Source organism: Chiloscyllium plagiosum, unplaced genomic scaffold (genome assembly GCF_037043375.1).
Source record: "Chiloscyllium plagiosum isolate Xiang-an unplaced genomic scaffold, Cpla_swu_hap1 HiC_scaffold_5, whole genome shotgun sequence".
Classification (NCBI taxonomy): domain Eukaryota; kingdom Metazoa; phylum Chordata; class Chondrichthyes; order Orectolobiformes; family Hemiscylliidae; genus Chiloscyllium; species Chiloscyllium plagiosum.
The window spans coordinates 67141798-67167501 of NW_028270143.1; the positions used below are offsets into that span (position 1 = coordinate 67141798).

The 25704-nt window shown below is 39.9% G+C and overlaps 1 protein-coding gene across 11 annotated transcripts in view; it reads right to left on the bottom strand.

Annotated features, from left to right (window-relative positions):
• The window catches only part of LOC122549923 (E3 ubiquitin-protein ligase HECW1-like), a 464685-nt gene that overhangs the window by 168332 nt on the left and 270649 nt on the right, over positions 1-25704 (bottom strand). For all 11 annotated transcript variants that reach the window (XM_043690154.2, XM_043690156.2, XM_043690157.2 and 8 more), the window contains one exon: positions 11404-11554. In XM_043690154.2, the coding sequence (XP_043546089.2) occupies positions 11404-11554 (151 nt within the window). The remainder of the gene's footprint in view (positions 1-11403; positions 11555-25704) is intronic.

Sequence of the window (25704 nt, forward strand, 5' to 3'; positions counted from 1 at the left end):
CACACTCCCTGCTGCTATAGAAATGGAAGGAGATATGAGTCAGAATTGGAGTGTCTTCCACCATCTTTGGCAAAATGATGAAGTAGCTACTGAACTAATTAAAATGAAAATGGAGCAAGTCAGGGCAGTAACCTCTATTGATCAATGTGTAATGGCATTGACAGATCTAGCTGAAACTTATGCTTTTGAACAATTCAAAGTATAAGAGATCCTACCATGGGAGCATAAATGGGAGAAAGGAAGACATAACTTTCAAAAAGGCATCAATATGTAAAGAAGGTCTGAAATTGTCAATCATGAGCTAAAACATATTTAAGGCAGAATGGTTGAGGTTTTGCATTATTATGAGAGAAATTCTAGGCCAAATGCGAACAATGACTTGGGCAAATGGAAGCTATATCTTTGCAGAAAAGTCAGCAGAAAAATCAAGGCAATAAAAAGGATGTAAATATTATGGAGGACATCACACAAAAGAAAGGACACAAGTCTAACATGGGGAAAGTGTTCCAACTGCAAGAAGCTAAATCATTTCCCATATAAGTGTTTACCTTGAAAGAAGCACAGCAGGTTTATCAAGATGACTGCCAAAGAAATATCAGCTGATGATTTTGACAAGCAACTTTACACAGGTTAGCATCATCATCTGGTCTAAAGGTGAATGGATTGTAACTGTTAGAATGAAAACTACAGAAGGAGAGCACAAAGTGAGTGTGTGTCAGATAAACACCGATGCTTTGTGCAATATCATGAACTTCACAGATCTGTACCAAATGAGTCAAGTTGGTGACACAAAAATGAAACCCTTGGAAGTACGGTGGGGCTATAGAAAATAGATTAGGTTAAATTCCCTACAGAATGGAAACAGGCCCTTGATCCCAACAAGTCCACACTGACCCTCCAAAGAACAACCCACCCAGACCCATTCCCCTACCCTATATTTACATCTGACTAACACACCTACCACTATGGGAAATTTAGCATGGCCAATTCACCTGACCTGCACATCTTTGGATTGTGGGGGGGATGCCCATGCAGACATGGAGGAGAATGTGCAAACTCCACATAAACAGTCACCCAAGGTGACAATCAAACCCAGGTCCCTGGCGCTGTGAGGAGCAGTGCTAACCACTGAGCCACCGTGCCATCCTGATGTGGAGTTCCAGATATTAGGCGTTGAGCAGAATTCACTTTAGATTAGATTACATTACAGTGTGGAAACAGGCCCTTCGGCCCAACAAGTCCACACCGACCCGCCGAAGCGCAACCCACCCATACCCCTACATTTGCCCCTTACCTAACCCAAGGGCAATTTAGCAAGGCCAATTCACCTGATCTGCACATCTTTGGATTGTGGGAGGAAACCGGAGCACCCGGAGGAAACCCACGCAGACACGGGGAGAACGTGCAAACTCCACACAGTCAGTCGCCTGAGGCGGGAATTGAACCCGGGTCTCTGGCGCTGCGAGGCAGCAGTGCTAACCACTGTGCCACCGTGCCGCCCACTTATCTCAGTTGAAGCAAGTCTCAAGTATGAACAAGGAACAGGAGAATCGACGTTTCGGGCATGAGCCCTTCTTCAGGAATGAGGAATGAGGAACTGTCATTTTGAAACATATCCAGGGCTGTCTTATCGAAAAGTATGAACAAACTTATAGTGGTAACTAAGTTGAATAGTTCAGTAATAGGTCAATTATATCTCTCATTGGTAAGAAATTTTACAGATGTTTATTTCTTACCAATGAAAGATATAATTGACCTATTACTGAACTATTCAGCTTAGTTACCACTATAAGTTTGTTCATACTTTTTGATAAGACAGCCCTGGATATGTTTCAAAATGACAGTTCCTCATTCCTCATTCCTGAAGAAGGGCTCATGCCCGAAACGTCGATTCTCCTGCTCCTTGGATGCTGCCTGACCTGCTGCGCTTTTCCAGCAACACATTTTCAGCTCTGATCTCCAGCATCTGCAGTCCTCACTTTCTCCTCAAGTATGAACAAGTAAGCTTAGGACTGATCAGATACTGGACAAATGGGGAATGACAATGTCTTTATAGTGACAATGCTGTCACTTTACAAAGGTTATTTGGTCCTGGGTTTTTTTGAAGGTAGGTTGTAAAAGTAGAGGTGAAGAACTGGCTATTGAAGATGGCTTAAGTAAACAACTTATAACATCTTGAGTTTTTTTTTGCAGCCTCAATGGGTGTGGCTACTTCTCACACATCCAGATTTCTGGGTTTTGATGTTTTTCAGTAACATCAGAAGCAGTTTGGGGTCTCAGAAGAGTTGGGGGCTTCAGTGAACGATTCCTAGCTGCTACTTTCACTGAAATCTCTCTTGATGTTGTTTCCTTCTGGATTGGAGAACTGCATGAGAATCTATGTCTGAATTTGCCTTTGTGCCAAGGGGTGTACTTATGTAATGTTATTATGTTGGAACAGTTAATTAGTAACAGGTACTGTATCTGTTATTCGGTTGGGTTTTCAAATAGTTAAGTTATTCCAAATTCCTCTTTCTTTTCTTTGCATTGTAACAATAGCATTTAAGTAAATTGTGTTTCCTTAACATCAAGTAGTTAACAATAGCAGTTGTGTAGCATCTGGAACATGGTCCTTCACATCTACTTTTAAATTAAAAAGTTAGGGTCTAGGCTACCTTCTTTAAACATTTTGAGGTGGGTCTGACCTGGTCCATAACAAAATGTATCATGTGGATACATGCATGATTTAAAGACTGTGTGTGCAGTGCATGTGCAGAGACTTATGAAAGTGAAACTGACTAGAATTAACCTATAGTTCTGTTAATGAATGATAATTTATAATATTTGAAATGCAAATAAAAGTACTTTTTTTTTAATGAAAAGGTGAATGTTTGCAGAAATAAAATTGCTGCTCACTGTACTGACAATCTTGTGACCTCTATCCCTGCTGTAAGTACCTTAGAGTGTAGTCTGCAGCAACATTAAAATATTTCACTTGCAACTGTGATTTTTAAATGTGTGTGAGCAAAGGCATGAGTGTCAAATACTCAAAGCAGCTCACGTTTAGACATTATAGTTTACATAGCAAAACATCCCAAGGTGCTTTGTAGAAAATATTTCAAACAAAATTTGGCATCAAAATATTCATGAAGATATTGAGTCAGGTACCAAAGGTTTGGTTGAAGAGCAAGATTTGAAGACAGTCTCAAAGAAGAGAAATGTGGAAAGGCAGAAAGGTTTAGGGACAGAATTCCAGGGTTTAGAGAATTATGCATAAAACATGTTTAAGGTGCCATCAATACCCAAGAACCACTCTTTATGTCCAATTTGACATCACACTGGAGTAATAATTCATGTAATTTCAAACCCAACAGTCTGATCTGGTTCTTGCCCCAGTTCCTCTCAAACTGAAGGATCAGTCTGTAAACCACAGTTAGAGTGAGTTCCACTATTGTATATAATATCCCAGAACACTTAATGTGTCAACTATGGAAAATTCATTAATTGTGTTTGAAGGGAATATCAACTAAACATAGAGCTACAAAGTGTAAACTTTATTTCCTGATCCCTCTCAGTATAACCCCCTGGAGGCAATGAAGTATTGATGAAGTTACTCTATTGTTTCATCACTGAAATCCAGAATACCAATTTAATCTGTTGAAGACATAAACATCTGTAAAATTTCTTACCAATGAAAGATATAATTGACCTATTACTGAACTATTCAACTTAGTTACCACTATAAGTTTGTTCATACTTTTCGATAAGACAGCCCTGGATATGTTTCAAAATGACAGTTCCTGATTTAACAATACACTGTGTGATTAATATTTCAAATATCAACATGTAAATCAAAAGGCTGGATTATATCTGATATGCAGAATAGGATCAGATAGTTGAAGGAATGATAAGAAGTGGAAGGAAGTCCAGGTCTCTTATTTACAATGTGTAAAGTGAGGGTGAGACATTCTAATGTATGCTCTTCCCTTCTTTGTTCATATATTTTTGCTGTCACTGATATAAAATCTAGGTTAAAACTGAGTTAAAATCTAGGTTAGCTTTATCAATAGGACCTTTGATCATTGATCCCTTATGCTGCAATTAAGCAGAATTTGCGAGTTTTGAGAAGATGTAGCTTAGGTTGAGGTTCTAGATGTAGGTTTGCTGACAGGTCTGCTAGGACTCTTCTGCCTGTAAGACAGAACATTTCCAGTGATGACGATAGTGGCATCTGGGACAACGCGTGTAAGATATAATTATACGGTTATGACTCTATGTCAGGCTGTTGCATAACTAGTCTCTGAGACAGCTCTCCCAATTGTGGCACTCATCCCCAGATATGGATAAAGAGAACTTAGTAGGCCCAATAGAGCTGAGTTTGCTTTGTAGTTGTATAAACCACAAATCTCTAAAAAGGGAAGAATTTGGATTGACCTAAGACTTGTGATTGATACAATAGAGTGGCTGGCTAGACCATTTCAAAAGACTGTTAAGAGACAATCACATTGCTGTGGGTCTGGAGTTCCACATAATATAGACAAGGGGAAGACAGCAGATTTCCTTCCCTAAGGAACATGAGTGAAACCAGGTGGGTTTTTTTTATAAAAAATCATTATTACTCCATGATCATCATTAGATTTTTAAGTCCATTTTTAAAAATTAAATTCAGATTCCACCAAATGGCATGGTCCCCATAGCATTCCTTGGGTTCCTGGATTATTAGTCGAGCAACACTACCATGACACCATCGCTTCTCCACATATAAATATGAATACAAGGTGCTTTGAGAGAAACGTTATTTACAAGCTGTTAATTCAGATTTTGCTAGATCAGTAGGTTAACTGGAAATGTTAGTGAAAAATGTTTTATTTACTAGTTTAGGTAATTTGATGTTTTACTATGATCACCACAGTTAGAGGCATATTTAATTATTCACAACTGGACTTTGAGAGACTTATCTATTAAACTATTGAAAGTTGAATTTTATGTAAGTATATGAATAATTTAGAATTTGTTCAGGACCACTCAACCTCAGAAAGCCATCTGGGTAGGTTCCAAAGGACAGAGCATGCCAGCTTTACTTGTGCATTTACAGTCTGGAAATTATGTACTAATCTCCTAAGGAATTTTGAGGGAAAGAGTATAAAAAGCAGTTTGGATCAGTTACAATACACAGAGATGAAGATAATCATTAATAATCTTTACATTCTGTAGATAATTCAAAGCAGAAATCATGGGATGGAGAAACATATTCAATTGTTTGGGTTAATTGAAGTTTCCACAATGGAGATTAATGAATTTTGGGGTGGAATTCCACTGAGAAGAGAGAAATTCCACAAATTCTAAATAATGTTCTGCAGTTGAATACAGGAAGTGGAGAGTGGAAAATATGAGAAGCCAAGTGCTTTGTGATTAATTAGAACACAGAAGACACTACGTACAGTTTTGCAAAGTCTCTCAGCTTGGAAAAAAACTTTCCACATGCAAAGTCATATATTTAATCACAACCAAATTGGCTAGAGCATCTTGGACAGTACTTTAGTTTGAGGTTATAGTTAAAGTTGTGATTCTGATTACATTGATTAGTTGTATAAACTTAATTCTATCGAGCTAATACTTTGTATATCAAATATTTCTCTGAAGTATTAGAAAAAACATTTGCTGTTTGACATCGGGATGACCCTGCCATATAGTTATTGATTGCAGTTGTGTTTGCAATTTTGGTATCATTTCAGTTGCAGTAGAAATACTGAATTAGAGATTGTTTTTATCATGTAGTAAACCCTGCTCTGCATCTCTTAATCTACTACAATATAACTCCATCAGGAAGAATGTCTTTAGGAATCCTTGATTAGTAGCAAGGTCAATCCCCTTAAACCAGCTTTGTTATAAAATAACTGAAGCCCAATGGTAAAAGCCCAAAAATTACTGATGATGGTATTAAGGAAAACAATGTTTAACGGGTGTGTATGAAATTAAGTTTCGATTTTAGTGGATGCTTTAACTGGTTTGAAGTATATTCATTATTAAAATAACAGATAAAGAAACAGGATATGAATCCATTAAACATTCATTATCCAATTTCGCCAACAATAATTTTAGATTTGATCAATAATTTACTTGTTAACTAATTCTACACAATGGGCTTCAAATAATAATAGTCATGCATGTCTTTACTTTTTCACATTTAACGCTTCTATACTTACGTTATTTTATATTACATAACAGTCATGTATGAAACTAATAGTCAATGACTTCATCTGAAGCTAAAATGTGAGAAGGTTCACCTTAGATACGAGGTCATAGCTACCCCAGATTTCTTTGGTGAAATGTTTTTACCAGAGAAGTTAATCCCAGTGACAGTATCATATCGGTGTATTTAACTGAGTTATTGATGTTCTTTGTTGCTTAACTTCTGCAGCATAGCAGTATTTACAATAAGTTGCAGTGTATATGTCAAACCAGCATATAAGACTGCCCCATTTTCCTGGCCCTAATTGTCAAGTTTTTCTTTTGTATGAACTCAATATATAAGTCAGCAATGACATACTCTACTCGTGTTGGGATTCAGCCTTCATTTTTCACTTCACAAATGCATATTTAACCTTCTGGTAACTTGTAACCAGGTGCAAAGGATCAAACAGGCATTATGCATGTGTTGCAAAGATGTGCAGAAGTTTAACACACACTCCATTCTTTGTATTAAGACACTGACGACAATTCAAAATGGCAACCATCCACACCTAGCCAGCAGTTCACTTTTTTTTAAGTGTGGAAACAGGCCTTTTGGCCCAACAAGTCCACGCCAATCCTCCAAAGAGCAACCCACTCAGACCCATTCCCCTATATTTACCCCTTCACCTAACACTATGGGCAATTTAGCATGGCCAATTCACCTAACTTGCGCAAATTTGGACGCTTGGCATACAAGTCACCTACAATATCCAAAGGGATATTCCAAGGCATTAAAGGCCAATTTATACTGAAACATTTACAGTGAATTGTCATTTCCATTGAAACACTTGATTTCAGATTGTCAATTCACTGATTAAGGAGCAGGAGCAGACATGGGATTTAAGATTCCACATAATTTTCTGACTTTCATCTACATTTGAAAAGCTATGTCTGCGAAAAGGTTGCATCATCCAGAAGTAAGTGGATATGCACTGTCTCTGATTTGCTGACCTTTATGGTAATAATGGAAAATCCACATTTGATAATGCACAAATTGTTACTGTGTGCAGTGGGGGAGAAACCAGTATATAGATGCTAAGGTAAAGTCACCATAGTGTTACCAGACCATCTGGCTGCTTTCTCATTAGAGAGAGAGAGAGACAACTGATGGTGGTTTAACCTTATGGTCACCATACCTCAGGCAAGGAGAGAAGTTGAGAAGATGACTCCTGCAAAGTAACCTCAGCTGGTATGGAAATTGAACCATGCTATTGACGTCAGTGTGCATCACAAACTAGCCATTCGGCCAACTGGGCTAACCAACACCCTCAGAGAGCTGTGATGAATGGAATAATGCTGTCCTTCTTACAAAACTCCTTCATTTTTTGATTGAAAGACTGTTAGATTTGCCTTAAATTTGACTAAATATAGTTGCCTTAACTTTGTGATTCAACTAAGTCTGTGGCTTGTGGTGAGGGTGTACGTATGCTGGGAGGAGCAAAGTTGGCTACGCCCTGTTGTTTGCTGCAAGACCCACCCTATAATCTGCATTTATACATAAAGTATGGCCTGCCGGCCAGTTAATTTAAAAGCATAATCCACAAACACACAATAGACAGCAGCAGGAGTAGACCATACCATTCAGCGAGGCTGCTCCGTCATCAATACGACCTTATCTCATTTTCAGCTTCACCACCACTTTCCTGCCTGCTCTCCATATGTCTTGATACTTGAGAGATTTATCGCAACCCAAATACATTCAATAATGGTGAATCCACAGCTCTCTGGGGTAATGAACTCCAAAAGTTCACAAACATATGCGTAAAGAAATATCTTCTTGTTTCAATGATCAATTCCTTATCCAGAGACTGTGCTCCCATGATTTAAATTGCCTAGCCAGTGAAAACAATCTCTCAGTGTCCACCCTGCCACGTTTTTTCAGAATCCTGCTTGAGTTAACATGATCACATTAAAAATTCCAGAGAAAACAGACTAATTCACTCAGCCTCTCAACATAGGATAGCACTCTCATCCCAGCTATCAAAGGTTGAGCTAATGATGTTTTCTTTTACAAGGGCACAATGATAATGTAGCATGTTCACAACTTTCAGAAATTCCCTTCATGTTTTACTTTCATTTTTGAACTGCCACCAGAGAGAACATGCTACTTTATATAGAAACTAGTCATGATTACTGTGATGTTATTTCAGGACCCATATGAGTTTCTCTAATTATTTTAAATTCAGTTCTAATCCTATAATCACTAAATGGAACCAGGATGGGACTTATTGCCTCAGTTCCTGCAACAAAGCTCTATTTCCAAACAGAAATATCAAAGGCATTGAGGAGCCATGGTGCCATCAGCTGGGGAACGTTCTTTATTTTCAGATTTCTTTTGTACTCTGCCTTCTTCGTTCAGAGATTGTACATAAGGAAAGCTGTATTGGACTCTCAAGTACCCTGGGATTTTGACATGTATAAAACTAGTAGCCCTTTCCTTCTCCAGTTTCCATTGACCAGCTCTATCCCACTCCTTGGTCACACTGAGGTTGAACCAGACCATTTGAAATGTTGGTATTATTTCTGACCCCAAGATGAGCTTCCAAACACATTAACAACCTATCATTAAGCCCACTTATTTCCACCTCCACAGCATCATCTGATACCTTGTCTTTCACCCCATGTCATCCGTTACCAAAACTCTCAAACAAGCTTTTTTTCTCTGTTTATAGGTTCAGTGAGCCCAATGCTTTCCTTAGTGACATTCTGCAGCTATTAATGTGAACTCATCCAGCTTGAAGCAGGTAATATACCCAATAGAGGATTGACAGGCAGTGGATTAACTTTCTCAGCACATTGGAGCACTAATGCCTCAGGAGGCTCCAGATTTCATTGAAGCACGTTGCTCCCATTCACAGCCTTCTGAAACAAGACCACCATCACTCTGGACTTAGCTGATAAGTGGCAAGTAATATTCATGACACACAAGTACCAGTATAAGAGCAGGCTGAGGCTAGAAATCCTGCAGTGAGTAACTCATCTCCTAACTCCCCAAAGCCTGTCCACAAATTCACAAGTCAGAATGTGATGGAATACTCCCCACTTGCCTGGATGAGTGCAGCCCCAACAACACACATGAAGTTTGACACCATCCATGACAAAGCAGCCCATTGAATGGAACCAAATCCAAAAACATACAATCCCTCTATCACCGATGATCAGGAGCAGCATTGTGTACCATCTATAAAATGTACTGTATACATTCATCGAAGCTCTTTAGACTGCATCTTCCAAGCCTTCAACCACTTCCATCTAGAAGGATAAAGGCAATAGATACCTGGGAACACCATCACCTGCAAGTACCCCTCCAAGCCAGTCCCCATCTGGACTTGGTAATGTATTACTCTTCTTTCAGTGCCACTGGGTCAAAATCCTGGAGCTCACACCCTAACAGCATTATGGGTGTTTAGATTAGATTAGATTAGATTACTTACAGTGTAGAAACAGGCCCTTCGGCCCAACAAGTCCACACCGACCCGCCGAAGCGTAACCCACCCATACCCCTACTTTTGCCCCTTTTAACCTAACTCTATGGGCAATTTAGCATGGCCAATTCACCTGACCCGCACATCTTTGGACTGTGGGAGGAAACCGGAGCACCCGGAGGAAACCCACGCAGACACGGGGAGAATGTGCAAACTCCACACAGTCAGTCGCCTGAGGCGGGAATTGAACCCGGGTCTCTGGCGCTGTGAGGCTGCAGTGCTAACCACTGTGCCACCGTGCCGCCCGTGTACTTGCAGCAAATGAATTTCAACAGTTCAAGAAGACACCCACTTTCCCAAGGACAGTGTGGTGGGTAATAAATGCTGGCCCAGTTAATGAAGCCCACCTGACTTAGAATGATATCATCTTTCCTTCAGTGTCATTGGGTCAAAATCCTGCATCTCCCTTTTTAACATCATAGGGACTGTAAGGATTCATTATCAACTCAAGGACAATTAAGGATAGACAGTGAAAGCTACCCTTGCCAGTGATGCCTACATAAACAAATAAAATTAACAAAGAAAATGCAGAGTTTTTTGGAGTTAGTGGCATTTTTGCAGCTAGCTGTAATGCAGTGAGGCACCCTGAATTGAGCCTCGTTCTCTTACAAACTTTCTGTCTGGTCTCATGAAAGAAATGAGGAATACAGTTTCACAATTTCATCATGGCTGCTTTAAAAAAAATGTATGATTATTTGAAGAGAGCAGTGTCAATACGTTGCACTCAAATTTAATACTGTATATACAATTTACATGCCTTCCTGTTTCTCTGATCACATCAAGGTAATGTTTTATTTCAACAACTCAGGTTTCACTTGTATCTGCTTGCAGAGAATATGTGCTGAACCTTTCACAGCTGTTCATCTGACCATACGTTGTAACTTCCATGAGAAATCCCAGAGGACAGCCAAAGCCAAAGGAAGTGGTGAGGAGAATTCCAGCAGAAATTTTACCCCTATGTGAATACCAAGTTGCCACGGACATACAGCTTCTGCATAAAGTCAATTCCGAAATAATGTTTTCATTGAGACGTTAAAGCTGATAATCCTGAACAGTAAACCACTGTTTAATTAGTTCTCATAATCCAGGTCAGTTATGTCTTGCCTCCTGTTCACATGTAGCCTTGATCCATCTCTTGTCTCTGAGTATTTACATTCGGTTTGACTGCCAGATGCTGACAAATCTGGAATCCAATTCTGCTCCCTTTATTTCTCCAGCTCACCAGTGAAAGTGAGCAGGTGGCATTGGGAGATATTTGGCTGCAAACTCAGGACTCTGTGCAATGCAGGTTTTATTGATCTATAGAAACCAAATAATATATAATTTGTATAACAATTTATATAACGTATATGGACTATATTTTTGCTCTTCCTATGACAAGTGTCTAAACCTTTTGTTTAAAAGTGTTAATTGGTAATCTGTGGGTGTAGAGTTCATTATTCCTGTACATACAACTGAGCTGTGAATAAAAAACTACTTACCGCTAGAGCACTCAGAAAATGTTACTGATTACACTCGTCCTTTCTCTCAGTGGAAAAAGCAACAGCCAAACACAGTTTCTCCATTAGAGGAACAATTAATATTTGAAGAAGCCATACAGCAATAATGAATGCCTTTCTATCATTTTATCACTCTTAAAATATTGCATAGATCTATCTCCAAATTAAATGGGTAGAGAACATTCTCCACTGAAAGTATCACATACCTTCGGTTCAGTTGTTCCATTTGTTGGATGGAGTTAGAACGGCGCAAACCATCAAGTGTAGCAGCTGCTGTAGGTCGCTGCCATGTTGTTGTACGGTTTACGTGATCCACATAAAAAACTCTGCCATGACTATCAATCCGTGCTTCCCAGTCTAGAATTTAACAAGGTATATTTTTAGCTTCCAATTGCAGAAATCTAAGCATTATACTTCCTGAACAAATAAAACTGTAAAAATCACAAGCATGCCATTCTTGTCTGAGTTCTTATCTCTTTCAGGAGATGTGAGTTTTGCTGGCAAGCCCAGCTTTTGTTTTCCAACCTGAATTTCCCTTTCCTAAGCCATACCAGAGTAAGTTAAGAGTCAACTACTTTGCTGTGGATCTGGAGTCATAAGCAGGCCAGACCAGAAAAGGATGGCAGATTTCCTTCCCTAATTAGTTTTAGTGGACCAGATGGGCTATTATGCTAGTCAATGATAGTTTCATGGTCATCATGACCAATTTTCCAGATTTTTAATTGAATTTAAATTTCATCAACTGTTGTGGTGAAGTTTGAACTTTTGTCCCTAGAATATTAGCCTGGATCTCCAGATTACGAGTCATTGCGAGACATTATAATTATATCACTAGCCAGATAGGTTGCGAATGGTGACAGTAAAAGAGTCAAATATTGTCGAAATGCCAGTGAGCAATTATTATGATTTTAAGACAAGAAGCATTATTTATTGAGAGAGAAATAATTCAGATTTGAACCCAAAATTTTAAGTTCATTATAAACCATCAAGAAAAGCTTTTCTAATGTTAAAATAATGCTGATTTAAAACAAATGTATACTGCCTTTTAGCTAAGATATTAAGTTAATTTGTCAGTGTGCCAGTTCAAAGGGTATGTAAAGTTCCATATTGGCACAATCGAGACCAAAAAGCTCATTGAAGAAACACTTCCAGTGGCTGTTTTGGATTTTAGCTGAAAATGTGTTGCTGGAAAAGCGCAGCAGGTCAGGCAGCATCCAGGGAACAGGAGAATCGACGTTTCGGGCATAAGCCCTTCTTTAGGAATCCGAAACGTCGATTCTCCTGTTCCCTGGATGCTGCCTGACCTGCTGCGCTTTTCCAGCAACACATTTTCAGCTCTGATCTCCAGCATCTGCAGACCTCACTTTCTCCTGTTTTGGATTTTAAGCTGGTTTAAAATCTTTGCCCTCTCTCCATTGCTGTGATGCCCTTTGGGAGATAAAGCACAGGAGAATTAATGATTGTCGGGATTGAATCTTGTCGGAATCCCAGCACAAACTGGAAATGACCTGGTACAGCTTTGCAAATAAAAATCATGAACCTTTCTCTTCGCTTGCTCTCCTCTGTGACATCTAGGATAAAGGTGCAAGATCTAGGTATGCAATTACAAAGGTAATACATGCTTTAAACACATCAAGCTTACCAGTTTATTGGAGTCTGAATCAATAAAGCTGCTGTTAAAGATTTACAGATATTTTTAATTCAACCTGTTAATTTGAATGGTCTTAAAAAAAAGTTTGCTTTCTTTAATACGAAAATACAGACTCTTACTAAATCTCAATTAGACTCTTTTCCAGCTTTAAACTGATTTCCACCATAAAATAAGCTAGTACCTGATTATACAAACCACAATAAGATATATGATTTAGGTTTTTTTCTGCACAATTTTCAGATTAGGAATTATCCAACTCTGTGTAAGCTTTAGATAGAGAAGTATGCCATTTGAATCAAAGCAGCAAAATAGTTTTTCTGTATTTCACTTGAAAAAAAAATGCACTAATTCCTATTTTCAGGCATCACTTCTCCATTAAGCCTATGTTTCCTCTGGCAGATTTAATTGATTTAAAAAAGCGGTTAGTTTCCTTTACAGAAATTAATCAATCATTTTCTATCTGTTCAAAACTTCATATTTACACTCTTAAAGTGGATTCAAGCATGCTGTCACCATTTTTTCCAGAATGGACAGTGAAGTGAGGTGAAGTCAGAATATAGAGGAAAAGTGAAGAATATATAGGAAAAGAGGTAATGCAGAAATGGTATAGCAAATTCTGCAATCTCTCATGTGGTCTATAGTTGAATACAGCAGTGTAAGATATTTCAGATCTTACTGATGGAAGTTATGCTAGTTTTATAGCTGACATATTATTGAATAATGATGTCCTAATCAAAATGGGGTTTTGTTTTAAAACAGTGGAGCTTACTAGATTGATACAATAAATGCCAAATTAATACCTATTAAGCTAATTCAGTTGTAGTATATTTTAACTAACCCTTCTATTAAACAATTTTAAGGAAAAAGCACATTGCATACTAACGGGCCAATTTGAACGAAAGGAAAAGTAAAATATTGAAATCTCTGAAAAGTTTTGAATAATTTATTATGACCTGTATCAATATGGCAGCCATCAAAATTGCTTCTCTTCAGGAATCAGAATGGAAACCCATATCAGCTGAAATATAAAAGACCTGTGCTGTGTTCTCTACAATGGCAGAATAGTTAAGCTAAATGCCGTCATATCAATTATCATAGTTTTTAAATCTTTGCTGCACACTCAAATTCAATAACAAATTGGCCCATAAATGTATCTCCTGCTCTATTTACAGAAGATAATGCAATCATGGATCTGGAAATAAGTTCAGACTGTAGACTGAAACATTAGTGTTAATACTTAGACTAAGCTCCAACTCAGAAACGAGAGTCTGGAATCAACAAAGAACAATGAGGCATGCGGAAGAACTTGATGTCATAAAGCAGAGGTGAAAAGATCTAGAAGAAATGGAATGAACCAGGACCCAGTCAAGTTTAATGTGGGAAGCAACAAAGCTGCTTATCCTTGGTGAGGGCTCTCAGGCTGGAATGTTTTATCTTCTTGCATTCCAAAGGGTATGGTTAAATACCTGAAGTGGACATTCAGATAATAAGTAAATAAGTAATAAACTAACTAAGTTATGTAAACATTGTAATAACACAGTATTGAAAATTCCACATGAATCATTTTCAATTCTCAGTTGCTACTTCAAAGGGAATTTGTCTGTCCTAGAGAAACGTTCATTGACTGAAATCCATCCTTAACAAGTGGGACACAAAATGCAACATAGCAAACATTTCAGCGTGGAATAGGCCCTTTCGTTATACTACAGTGTATATGGGAAAGGGAAAATTATTGCAGTAAAATTAGAAACATTGTTTGTAGGCATTTATAAATTTACTACATATGTCTGAATAGAGGCATGCTAGGATTATGGACTTGTTGACTGAGGAAGAATAAATATAGTTCTCACAAACATCCATTTCCAAATAATGTTTCTACCAGGAAATTGCAATCAGAAGGGCACAGAAGTATATCACAGATGAGTTCCATTGCCTGAAGAACAACAAAGCATGCTGACAATCTTTTGATATCTGCTGTCTTTTGTTGTTGATTATCCCATGAATTGGGAGCTGAATAATGCAGACTGTGTAATTGCTATTGCTTACGCAGCGTAGTAACGTCTGTCTACCTCACCGATTCAAATTGTAGAATCTTAAAATTCTTTCAAAACTGAATTTATGTCATCAATATTTGAGGTGAAATGGAACAGACACTTTGTAATATTTGATTGCATATAACTTGAGTTTAAGAAAACCTCCCTTTGGGATGTAAATGATTTGGTTTTCTACATATCTTTGGCAATTTCTCAAATATTTTTATTTCATAAATTTAAGCTTCTTGGACATTCATTAGATTCTAGGAGATTTCCGAGTGAGTATTTATTGAAGGAGGTTTATATTGATGATGATCTGATTTGGGCTCAACAGCACATGTTATGTTCAGGATTTGTAGATTCTTTCCATATACGATGGCCATTAGAAGAACTGTACATAACTCCTTATGGTAGCACATACACATTTGATAATCCCACTTACAGATTAGAGATTTCTGCAAGAGTTTGAGACAAAAACAGAAATGCTCCTTAAGCAATATCACCACATTATTGAGGATTTCATGCAATTCTGTTTGTTATGTTATACAAATGACATAAAGGTTCTGCAGAGAATAAAGAGAAAGATACCAGAAATATGTGGGTTACATGTCAGGAAATGGTCGACAAGCTGGGTCTCTTTTCTGTTGAAAGAAAAAGGACTGAGGTTGATCTAATAGCAATCTTTAAAATTCTGAAGAGTTTTGATTGACTAGATACAAAAGTAATGAATGGAATTGTATAGGGGCCTGAACAATATGGGCTATGGCAAGATTTGTGTCAGAATTGCATGAGAAATCTTGAGAGGCCAATCTCAATGATGAGCAACTCGTTGCATCTGCCAGGTACCAAGGCAAGCTTTTCGCAGGGTAATAGCAAGTTCACAATTAAGAGGGATTGTTGTTGTAAATATCTCATCAACTGCATGTCTTGTTTGTTTAATATGCAACTTCCTATCTTATCAAATGTGCTCAGCTAACTAGACATGAAGATTTCTCAACACTTGAGAGCTGGCAGCTGGTGACTTCAGATTCCAACTGGGGAAAACTCAAGGTATAAGGTGGTAGGCAGAACAGCATCGAAGAACATGCTAGGCAGTGGAAATTATTGTCAGTGGCCACTGGGAGAACATAGAGAACCAGCGTGGGTAAGATGTGTAGGGATGGGTAATATTAGTGCTCAGAGGCCTGGAAGGTCAGTTGGAGGTAAAGTTCACTCCTTATATGGGGGAGATGGGTGGAACTGGGCTGTGGGTGTAGTGTGAAGTAAAAGGGGTTGTGGAGGCTCACGCTGGGGGTGGGGAGGATGTACCTGGCAACCAGGCAGAGCCCAGAGATGACAGTGCCCAGCATGAGCTGTATTCCTTGCTGCCACTTGCTGTTCCCTAGATGTGAAATGCAACCGGAAAATGGCTGGGACAATGCTCAGGGTGAGAGGAGTCAGGGTCACATTATTGGTTGAAAGTGTGGGTTCCACATCTGCTGGATGCTAGGAATTGAAGGGACGCATACATGAACCAGCAAACTCTGCTACTTTTAATTTGTAATCGTTTTCTTGCTCAGTTGCAATGAATGCAGAGTGAACATGGTTAGGCTTCTAATATTGAGAAAAACACATTTCATGGTGACATTGGTACTTGCAGAATGATGCAGAAGTTAGCAGTAATTACTTAAAAAGAGGCAAATGCTGGACAAAAGTGCCCCATTAATTATGAAATGGCCAAGGGTGCTCTGCGGCAAAGGGATTAAAGGGATACGTCATGCAAGTATGATCGTGGAATTTCCCGATTACAGTGAAAAGTTGAATGATTAATATGGATCTAGAATAGGAAGAGGATTGGAGCACAGCAGCAACCACCCCCACCCTCTCTACCCCCCAGCACACACACAACTTTGATGTAATAAGTTAGTTTCTCAACTGGCACAGCACATTCACCACATTGATGCTCATGCTACGACCATGGTGATGTTGGAGCAGAGTATAGAGCTCCTGAAGATGTGGTTCTGTTGACTGAACCCAGACAAGCATTGACAAACTGACATTGCACTTCACTGACAAAATAATGGCATGTCAATGTACAAACACAAATCTCTTGGCACGTGGCTAGCATTGCTGACACTCCCTCACACAGACACTATTCTTTCAATTTGGTCCCTATTTAACCACCTGGCCACATCATTTACTGATGCTTAACTACATTTGGTCTAACTGCCCTCTCTAAGTCGCACTCTGTTCCCAATTCCGACTGGAGACTCACTGTTTGTTATTGCCCAGTAGGGAATAATAACATAACAGCAAATGATCAGACAGCTCTAGACAGGAGCTTTCATTGACAGTCAGAAATTGTGAAGACAAATGATAATAGATAATAGAATGTCAGGAATCAGAGATTAACTGATCTTGAATCCACTGCCGTTTGTGGAAGAGAGTTCCAAACATCTATCCCCCTTTTTTGTGTAGAAATGCCTCCTGACATCTCTTCTGAATTGTTTGACCCTAACTTACAGACTATGCCTCCTTGTTCTAGGACTCCCAACCAGTGGGAATAGTTTATCTTTATCTACCCTGTCTTTTCCTATTGCTATCTTGAACACTTTGATCAGAGTATTCCAAGTGGAGTGTAACAAGGGTTTTGTATAACTGCAGCATAACATCTATATCCTTTTACTCCAGTCCTCTAGATATAAAGGCCAGCATTGCGTGGCATGGTGACTCAGTGGTTAGCACTGTTACCTTACAACACCAGGGACCCAGGTTCAAAACCAGCCTTGGGTGACTGTGTGAAGTTTGCACATTCTCCCTGTGTCTGCGTGGGTTTCCTCCCACAATCCAAAGGTGTGCAGGTTAGGTGAATTGGCCATGCTAAATTGCCTATAGTGTTCAGGGATGTATAGGTTAGGTGCATTAGTCAGGGGTACTTATTATGTAGTAGGAGAATGGGTCTGGGAGGGTTACTCTTCGGCGGTTCGGTGTTGGGCTGAAGGGCCTGTTCCCACACTGTAGGGATTCTAATCAATTCCATTAGGACTCCATGCTCATTCTCTGCACCTGACTGTGATATTTTGTAGAAGCATCTGAACACCTAAGTCTCTTTAGACATTAACTGTATTTAACTTCATAGCATCTAAAAAGTACCCTGATCTATCCTTTTTCAGTCCAAAGTGAATAACCGCACAAATGATTGGTATGTTTTTAATTCATAGCCATTCAATTTACACATTAAGAAGCCAACCTTATTTCACTTTAAGAACAAAACATTGTGGCTGAAAATCACTGCAATTTAATGAATAATCGTTGTTGCTTAATGTTAAATACATTGTTTTGCAGGTCACTAAGATGCACAAAACAACCTCTGCCTGTTCAATTTTTTTGCCAACCATGTATTTCAGTCATGTTATGTACCTATACAAATATAGAAGTTCTAATACAGTGATTGTCTTCTGATCAACCATAGAATCATCCAATGGAGGCTGAGGTGTGACCTTATAGAGGTTTATAAAATCATGAGAGGTATGGATAGGGTGAATAGCCAAAGTCTTTTCCCTAGGGTAGGGTAGACCAAAACTGGAGAGCATAGGTTTAAGGTGATAGGGGAAAATTTTAAAAGAGGCCTAAGGGGCAACCTTTTCACACAGAGGGTGGTGTGTGTATGGTATAGAGCTGCCAGAGGAAGTGGTGGAGGCTGGTACAATTATGACATTTAAAAGGCATCTGGATGGGTACATGAATAGAAAGGGTTTAGAGGCATATGGGCCAAATGCTACCAAATGGAACTAGACTAATTTAGGATATCTGGTCAGAATGGCTCTGTTTCTGTGCTGTACAACTCTGACTATGACCCAATCCATTATCATTTATCTTTTTAACTGCGATATAAAACAAAATAAAATTATCCTCCATCAGATGGAATACAAATCAACACTTCAGCATCAGGTTTGTGTCAGCATACAACTGAGAAAATGGGTCATTGAACAGCTTAATATTTGGAAAAGTCCGAAAAAGACCTCAGACTAGGAAATTGCAAACATCATCTTACATTTGAACCTTGCCTAGATCTCTAAATAATGTTGGTGCTGCATAAAGATGAGGTGGAATCTTCCCAGCTCTTCAATGACATGGAATTTGTGAGAAAGTTGGAGGAAAAGTCCTATATCCTAACCAAGTGTTGAACTGCAAGTTGAGATTCTCACTCGTGTGCAGTGTGAGGCCAATTAGCATGCATTAACATCTCATTATTACATCATCTTCCTTCTTTGATATCCAGTTTCCCATTCTCCCACCCGCTGTACAGAGACTAAACGGTGACAAATGTGAAAGCTGAAAAGAGTTAACGGGTGACTGAAGCTCGCTATTTGCTCCTCTAGCCCCCCCCCCCATCAGTCACCAATATCTCAAGGCACATTCCATGGACAGCGACTGCATGTATCCTGCCACACCAACCCCCCACCCCTCCACCCACACCCCCCATCTCCGCTGGCAAAGCAGGATGCCAATTACCCTCTGTCCAATGTGGCCAGGAATCAAAAGGACCTTACAAGGATGTTGCGGACAGTCAGTGCTTGGCCAAATGCACTTGGGCTTATAAGATGACACCGCCTCAGGGAATCCTGGGAGGTGTCAGTAGTGGCCAGCACTTCTGCCTTTAACAAATGAGAGGAAATGTAGAGTAGGTTTCGTTAGGAGTGCAGTGCTTAGAAAATGAGGCAAATTTAGGAAGATAGCGTGAGAAAACCAGCTAGGGATCACAAAGAGAAATGCCCTATGAAGTTCATAAAAATTGACACTTAACAGATTTTTGGTAAGATTCAGCTCATAGGTTAGTGGATGTTGATGACTGTCAATTTTCTATTGATCTCAAAAGCAAATTGTATTTATATTGCAGCTTCAGTACAATATAATATACCAAGGTCCTCCATGGGACAGTAACAAACAATATTTCACACCAGTTCACACAAGGGAATATTAAGATACATGACTCGCCAAAGAGGTAGGTTCTAGGGAGCAACAAGAAGTTGAGGTAGTCAGGTTTAAGGAGGAAATTCCAGAGCGTGCATTCCACCAGTCCGGACAGTGAATTCTAGACACTCATCAAAAACGTTGTGTTTCCCATAATCCTTCTACCAATCACTTTAAATCTGTGTTCCTGGGAAATCAGCCTCACCACTAGGAGAAACAAGCCTTCTCTGTACATTCTATCCAGGTTCCTCATTACTTTCTACACCTTTCTTGTGAGACTCCGCTGTACAGTCTCCAGAGAAATTATGTTCCTCCTGTAACGTAGAGACCATAACTGTACAGAAAATTCTGACTGTGGCTTTACCAGCTTTTTATACAATCCTGTACTTTCTCCTTGCTTTTGTATTCAATATCTTATGAATGAATGAAAACATTCCATATGTATTCCTTAGCTTTCTTTTCTGCCACCTTCAAAGGCATATGCTCCAAGGTCTCTTACTTCATCTTCCCTTATGTCGTCAGACGTTCATTTTGGCATCAAATATATGATGCCAAGGCTGCAATTCATCTAGTTTCTTTTGGTGGCAATTACTTGGTCTTCCCAATAGTTCATTGAAGAAACTTTTGCATATCCAGTATGGATATTGGAGAAGCAGCTAACAATTTAGAGACAGTGGAGGGGTGGAGAGAGGTGGTAGTGAATTAGATCTGAGTGTTATCTGCACTCATGTAGAAAGTAACATTGTGTCTTCAGGTGGTGCTGCTGAAAGAGAGCATCTCATAGATGAGATAATAGGGGATGGGGGGGAAGAGGTGTGGTTAATTATGAATGGATCCCTGGGACAGTCCAGAAACAAATATGTAGGAGCAGAAAGAGTCATTGCAGGTTGTTTTCTGATGATGATTAAATAAATAAAAATGAAGCCAGTTAAGCCCTGTGCCAGCCACCCAGCTGGATGAGATTCTGTGCAGGAGGATGCTGAAGTCGACTGTCTCAAAGGCTACAGACAGCTGGAGAAGGATGATGAAGGATCATTTATCTTTGCCACAGTCATGTAGGACTATATTTGTGACTTCAGTAAGGATTGAACTGTGGCAGGGACAGGAAAACTGGAGGGATTCAAGCATGTAGTTTCAGCATAGATCTGAGAGGTGACACTATATTCAGGGATTTGGGGAAAAAAATAAAGGATGTTATTATGCAGTAATTTGCAAGAACAGAGGTATCCTTAATTGTTATTTTGAGATGCGGCGTGATAGCAGCTGATTTGAAGGCGAGGGAAAGTATAACAGTTCTCTCGCCTCAGATACAGTCAGTTAATAACAGAATAGGAGCTTGAAATGTGTTGCTGGAAAAGCGCAGCAGGTCAGGCAGCATCCAGGGAACAGGAGAATCGACGTTTTGGGCATAAGCCCTTCTTCAGGAATCGGGCTTATACCCGAAACGTCAATTCTCCTGTTCCCTGGATGCTGCCTGACCTGCTGCGCTTTTCCAGCAACACATTTCCAGCTCTGATCTCCAGCATCTGCAGACCTTACTTTCTCCTCCTAATAACAGAATATGCAACTGAATATTACTGTGCTAAATATTGACTTAAGTCAATACTGGCTAAAACTCTGCTAGTTGTTACTCAGTTCTCCATCCTGGCCATGTGCATCCTACCTGTACTGAGAGTGCCATCTGCAACATCATTTTGGCTTGTCGTTTCTCTACTGCTCAGTGTGCAGTTCATATCCAATTCCTCAGTGTAGCTGAGCTTCTTATCAGAAAAAAGTGCCTGGTCAAAAGACTGTGTCACACACACAGACACTGCATACCTAATCAAAACACTGCAGACCAGCAAAATACGACACACCTTATTAATGATACATTTAGCAGAAATGGGAACTGAAGTTGCCCTCTGCTGGATGTAAGTTGTGAGAACACTGTAATTTTATTAGTAACACTAGTGTTCAGAATATGAAATGGAAGAAAATGGCAACAGAATAAAGAGCTGTTAGTTCTAATACTGTATTCAAAGCTCAAATGTAAAATATTAATGTCACAGTCACAGTCAAATTGTTTGGACAGCTTCTTTCTTTTGTTAATCTTTGGTCAAGTAAAGGAAAACTGGCCTGTTGAATTATTTCTGGTTTTTCAAATGGCAGTGTTAAGAACAAAGAACAAATAACAATACAGCGCACGAACAGGCCCTTTGGCCTTCCAAGCCTGTACTGACACATTTTGCCCTGCCAAACTAAAAATGTCACCACTTAGAGGATTGTATCGCTCTGTTCCCTTCCTATTCAGATAATCGTTGAGGTGATTCCTGAATGCTGCTGTTTGTCTTCCTCCACCACTTCTTCTGGCAGCATGTTCTGGGTGCTCACCACCCTTTGTGTGATATTGGTGGAGAAACCCAAAATGAAGAATAACTGGTTGATAACTATAATCTGTACAATATCCAGAAAGGTATTGCCCAGTAGTGAGCATTGTGAGAATTAGCAGGATGTTAGCTGCTGATGGATTTGATGTAGCACAGAATGTTGTTTGTCACAGAAAAGCACTCCTGATACCTTCTTACTGCAGATACACCAGAATCAAGTCAGGTTGGGTCAAAGCTGTAGAACATCTTGGAGATTTAGCACGGTATAGCAGTATGTTAGTTGTTTTAAGCAGGTGTAACGTGCATATTCCAAGAGGGATGTAGCTGGTCAAACCACAAGATTATCAAATGAAACACAAACAAAAGAGAGCAGAACACAGAATAATGTAACCTATCTGAAAACCCAACAGATTGTACCAGTTAAACGATGCTGTTCCCAATACTTGCAACAATCCTCATAAACACCCTTGGCACAAAAGGTAAAATCAAACACAGGATCTTACAGAAAACATGTCAGAGAGAGGGAGGGTCAGCAATTACCTGCTTCCCTTGGGTCCAGCAGCTTCACAACTGCCTTATTTTACATTTGTCTTTGGCTTTAGCAAGTCATTGTTCTCCTTTTCAAAAACATAAACAAACGATGGTGCCTTGGCTTTGCAATCAGAAGTTGGCGATTTTAAAAGTTAACCTCATCCTTCCACCCATGTGAGATGAACCCATAACCCCTTACATGCAGCTGTATGTCAGGGAGGGAGACTGGTGGTGCAGGCCTGTATACCCAGGCACAGCCATTCACTCAGTGAATACCAGGGTAAAGCTCATTCACTCTGTGAATACCAGGGTGAAGCTCTGTTCATAAAGAGTAATATTTTGCTCATTTAATGCTAATGATTGAGGCATATAGGGCAGAAGCTTATAGGGGACTGATCAATGACAATGGTGAGCTGTGTGGCAGAATTGCGGAACAAGTACAGTGAGATCCATTTCAAATAACTTGCATAATATTTTATACTATTCAAAAGTGGCGAGGTGAAATTCTCAACAGGTAACATGAGAGCTTCCAATTTACGGTGATCATTGCTTGTTAAACATTGTGAACAGACCGACCTAGGGTGGCACAGTGGCCACATAGCACCAGGGACCCAGGTTTGATTCTAAGCTCGGGCGAGTGGAGTTTACACATTCTCCCTGTGTCTGTGTGGGTTTCCTCCCACAATCCAAAGATGTGCAGGTTCGGTGATTTCACAATGCTAAATTACCCATAGTGTTTAGGGATGTGTAGGTTAGGGGTAAATGTAGAGAAATGCAGAATGGATTTGGGTGAGATACTATTCAGAGTGTTGGTGTGGACTTGTAGGGCCAAAGGGCCTGTTTCAACACTGTAGACATTCTATGAAACCCATTTTATCAAAACTCAGCCTCTAAGTACTCTGAATGATCTCCACATGGAAACTGGATACCAAAATCTCAGGATATGGTGTTATGGACGAGGCCAGACCCCCCTCAAAACCTTTCAAGAAAGTAGCCCAGACCATAACTTTGCGAGTTGTTTTAAGCAGGTGTAACGTGCATATTCCAAGAGGGATGTAGCTGGTCAAACCGCAAGATTATCAAATGAAACACAAACAAAAGAGAGCAGAACACAGAATAACGTAACCTATCTGAAAACCCAACAGATTGTACCAGTTAAACGATGATGTTCCCAATACTTGCAACAATCCTCAAACACCATTGGCACAAAAGGTAAAATCAAACACAGGATCTTACAGAAAACATGTCAGAGAGAGGGAGGGTCAGCAATTACCTGCTTCCCTTGGGTCCAGCAGCTTCACAACTGCCTGACTGCTTTCAGTGAAAGGCCAGGCTGCCAAAAACCAAACCAAACCAGAGAAAAGCTGAGCTGGGAGAACTGGTCGCTCCCCTTTCATTGTGTAAGCATTTTTTTTTTATAACTTAAAAGCCTTTTGCCTGAGGTAGTATCTGTTAGCTATAATCAAATTGGCCCTAAAACCCTTCAAACTTAGACTTTTCGGAGTCTGTGTCTTTTACGACCTTTCTGGAAAAAAAAGCCAAGGACAACATTAACTTGTTAAAGTAGCAGCATCATCACAATGGGCTATGGCTACTGGCTGAATCCACCTAAGTACACGGACATTGGCATCCAACATGTACCAGCGTCCATGAATACTTATAGCACATTTCCGATCCATGTACATGATGTTGGTCCACTTCAATGTTGCACCAGCAAGGACACTGTGTGCTCTCAGACATACAATAGTTCATGGATAATGTATCAGGCTTCACCTCTGGGTTGTTCGCTTGCTCTCCTTGCAGTCTGAGCTAAGTTGGATGCTCATAGCATTCTTGCCTCGTGTTTTATTTAGTGTGTTTTACCCCCTTAGCCAGAGATACCAGGTGCATATTACTATAGCCTTTGCTCAGGAAGTCCCAGTAGAGAATGTCCAGGGCAGCCCCTGACACCAGTCCATGCCTGCTTGGGCTGTTCAGACTCAGGATGTTCTCCTTGTTAGGGATGAGGAGCTGAACGGTGGGAAGTACACCACCTGTCTTGACTCCATCTGCTATAAAGTATTTTCCTCCTGGAATTAGACAGAGATCGATAGTATGGAAGATGAAAGTTGGTGGCACAGCTGTTACTGTTGGTAAGGGAGGGGCATGCCCTGAGTGAGTGAGTAGACAGTTCAGACACTGTACAGAGTGAGTGGTGTTGCTGAGAATTAGGGTCAGTAACAACGAGTGTGGAAAGATGTTACAGACAATAGTGAGAGTGGTAGATCATGAGCATTGGTAGGAGATGTGTACAATAGCAGAGATAGAGTGGGTGCGAGGTTTCAGAGAGAAGATGTACCCTGACAGAATGGAGAAGAGCAATGACCTTCTTCATCCATTGCTGGGCATTCCTCCTGTTGGTCAATGCTTCTTTAGCCCAATTGGGAACCTTAGATCAGGCTGGCATGGTCTGATGTCATGGCCTCCACCATTGATCCGGGGGGAGAAAGAAATCCATGTCAGCTCAAACCCATCCAGAACCCCAGCCGCAAAGCAGGAACCGATATATCACCACCTCCTCCCCCTTCCTCCAGTAATGTCCAGGGCAAATGTCAGGCATTGTGCAGGGTAGCTCCAGATTGATGGGACTTGTCCAGGTGCATAATAAACTTACAGACACCAAGGGTGCAAGGGATGCCAGTGAACTCTGGGACATCTGGTGAGTGGTGAGTGGTTCCAGGAATGTAAGATTCAGTCTTGAAGATCTTGAGGGCACTTGACAGGTTCTCTGTGGAGAGGATATGTCGTCTTATGGGAGAATCTAGGAGTGGGATCATGGTTTAAAAATCAGGGCTTCTCCATTTCAACAGAAAACAGGCAAATTGGTTTCTCTCTAAGGTCAGGGGTTTTTGGAACTCTCATCCTGTGAAGGTGATGAAAGAAAAGTCCTTGAATATTTCTAAGACAGACACATTTCAACAAACGCTTGTTATG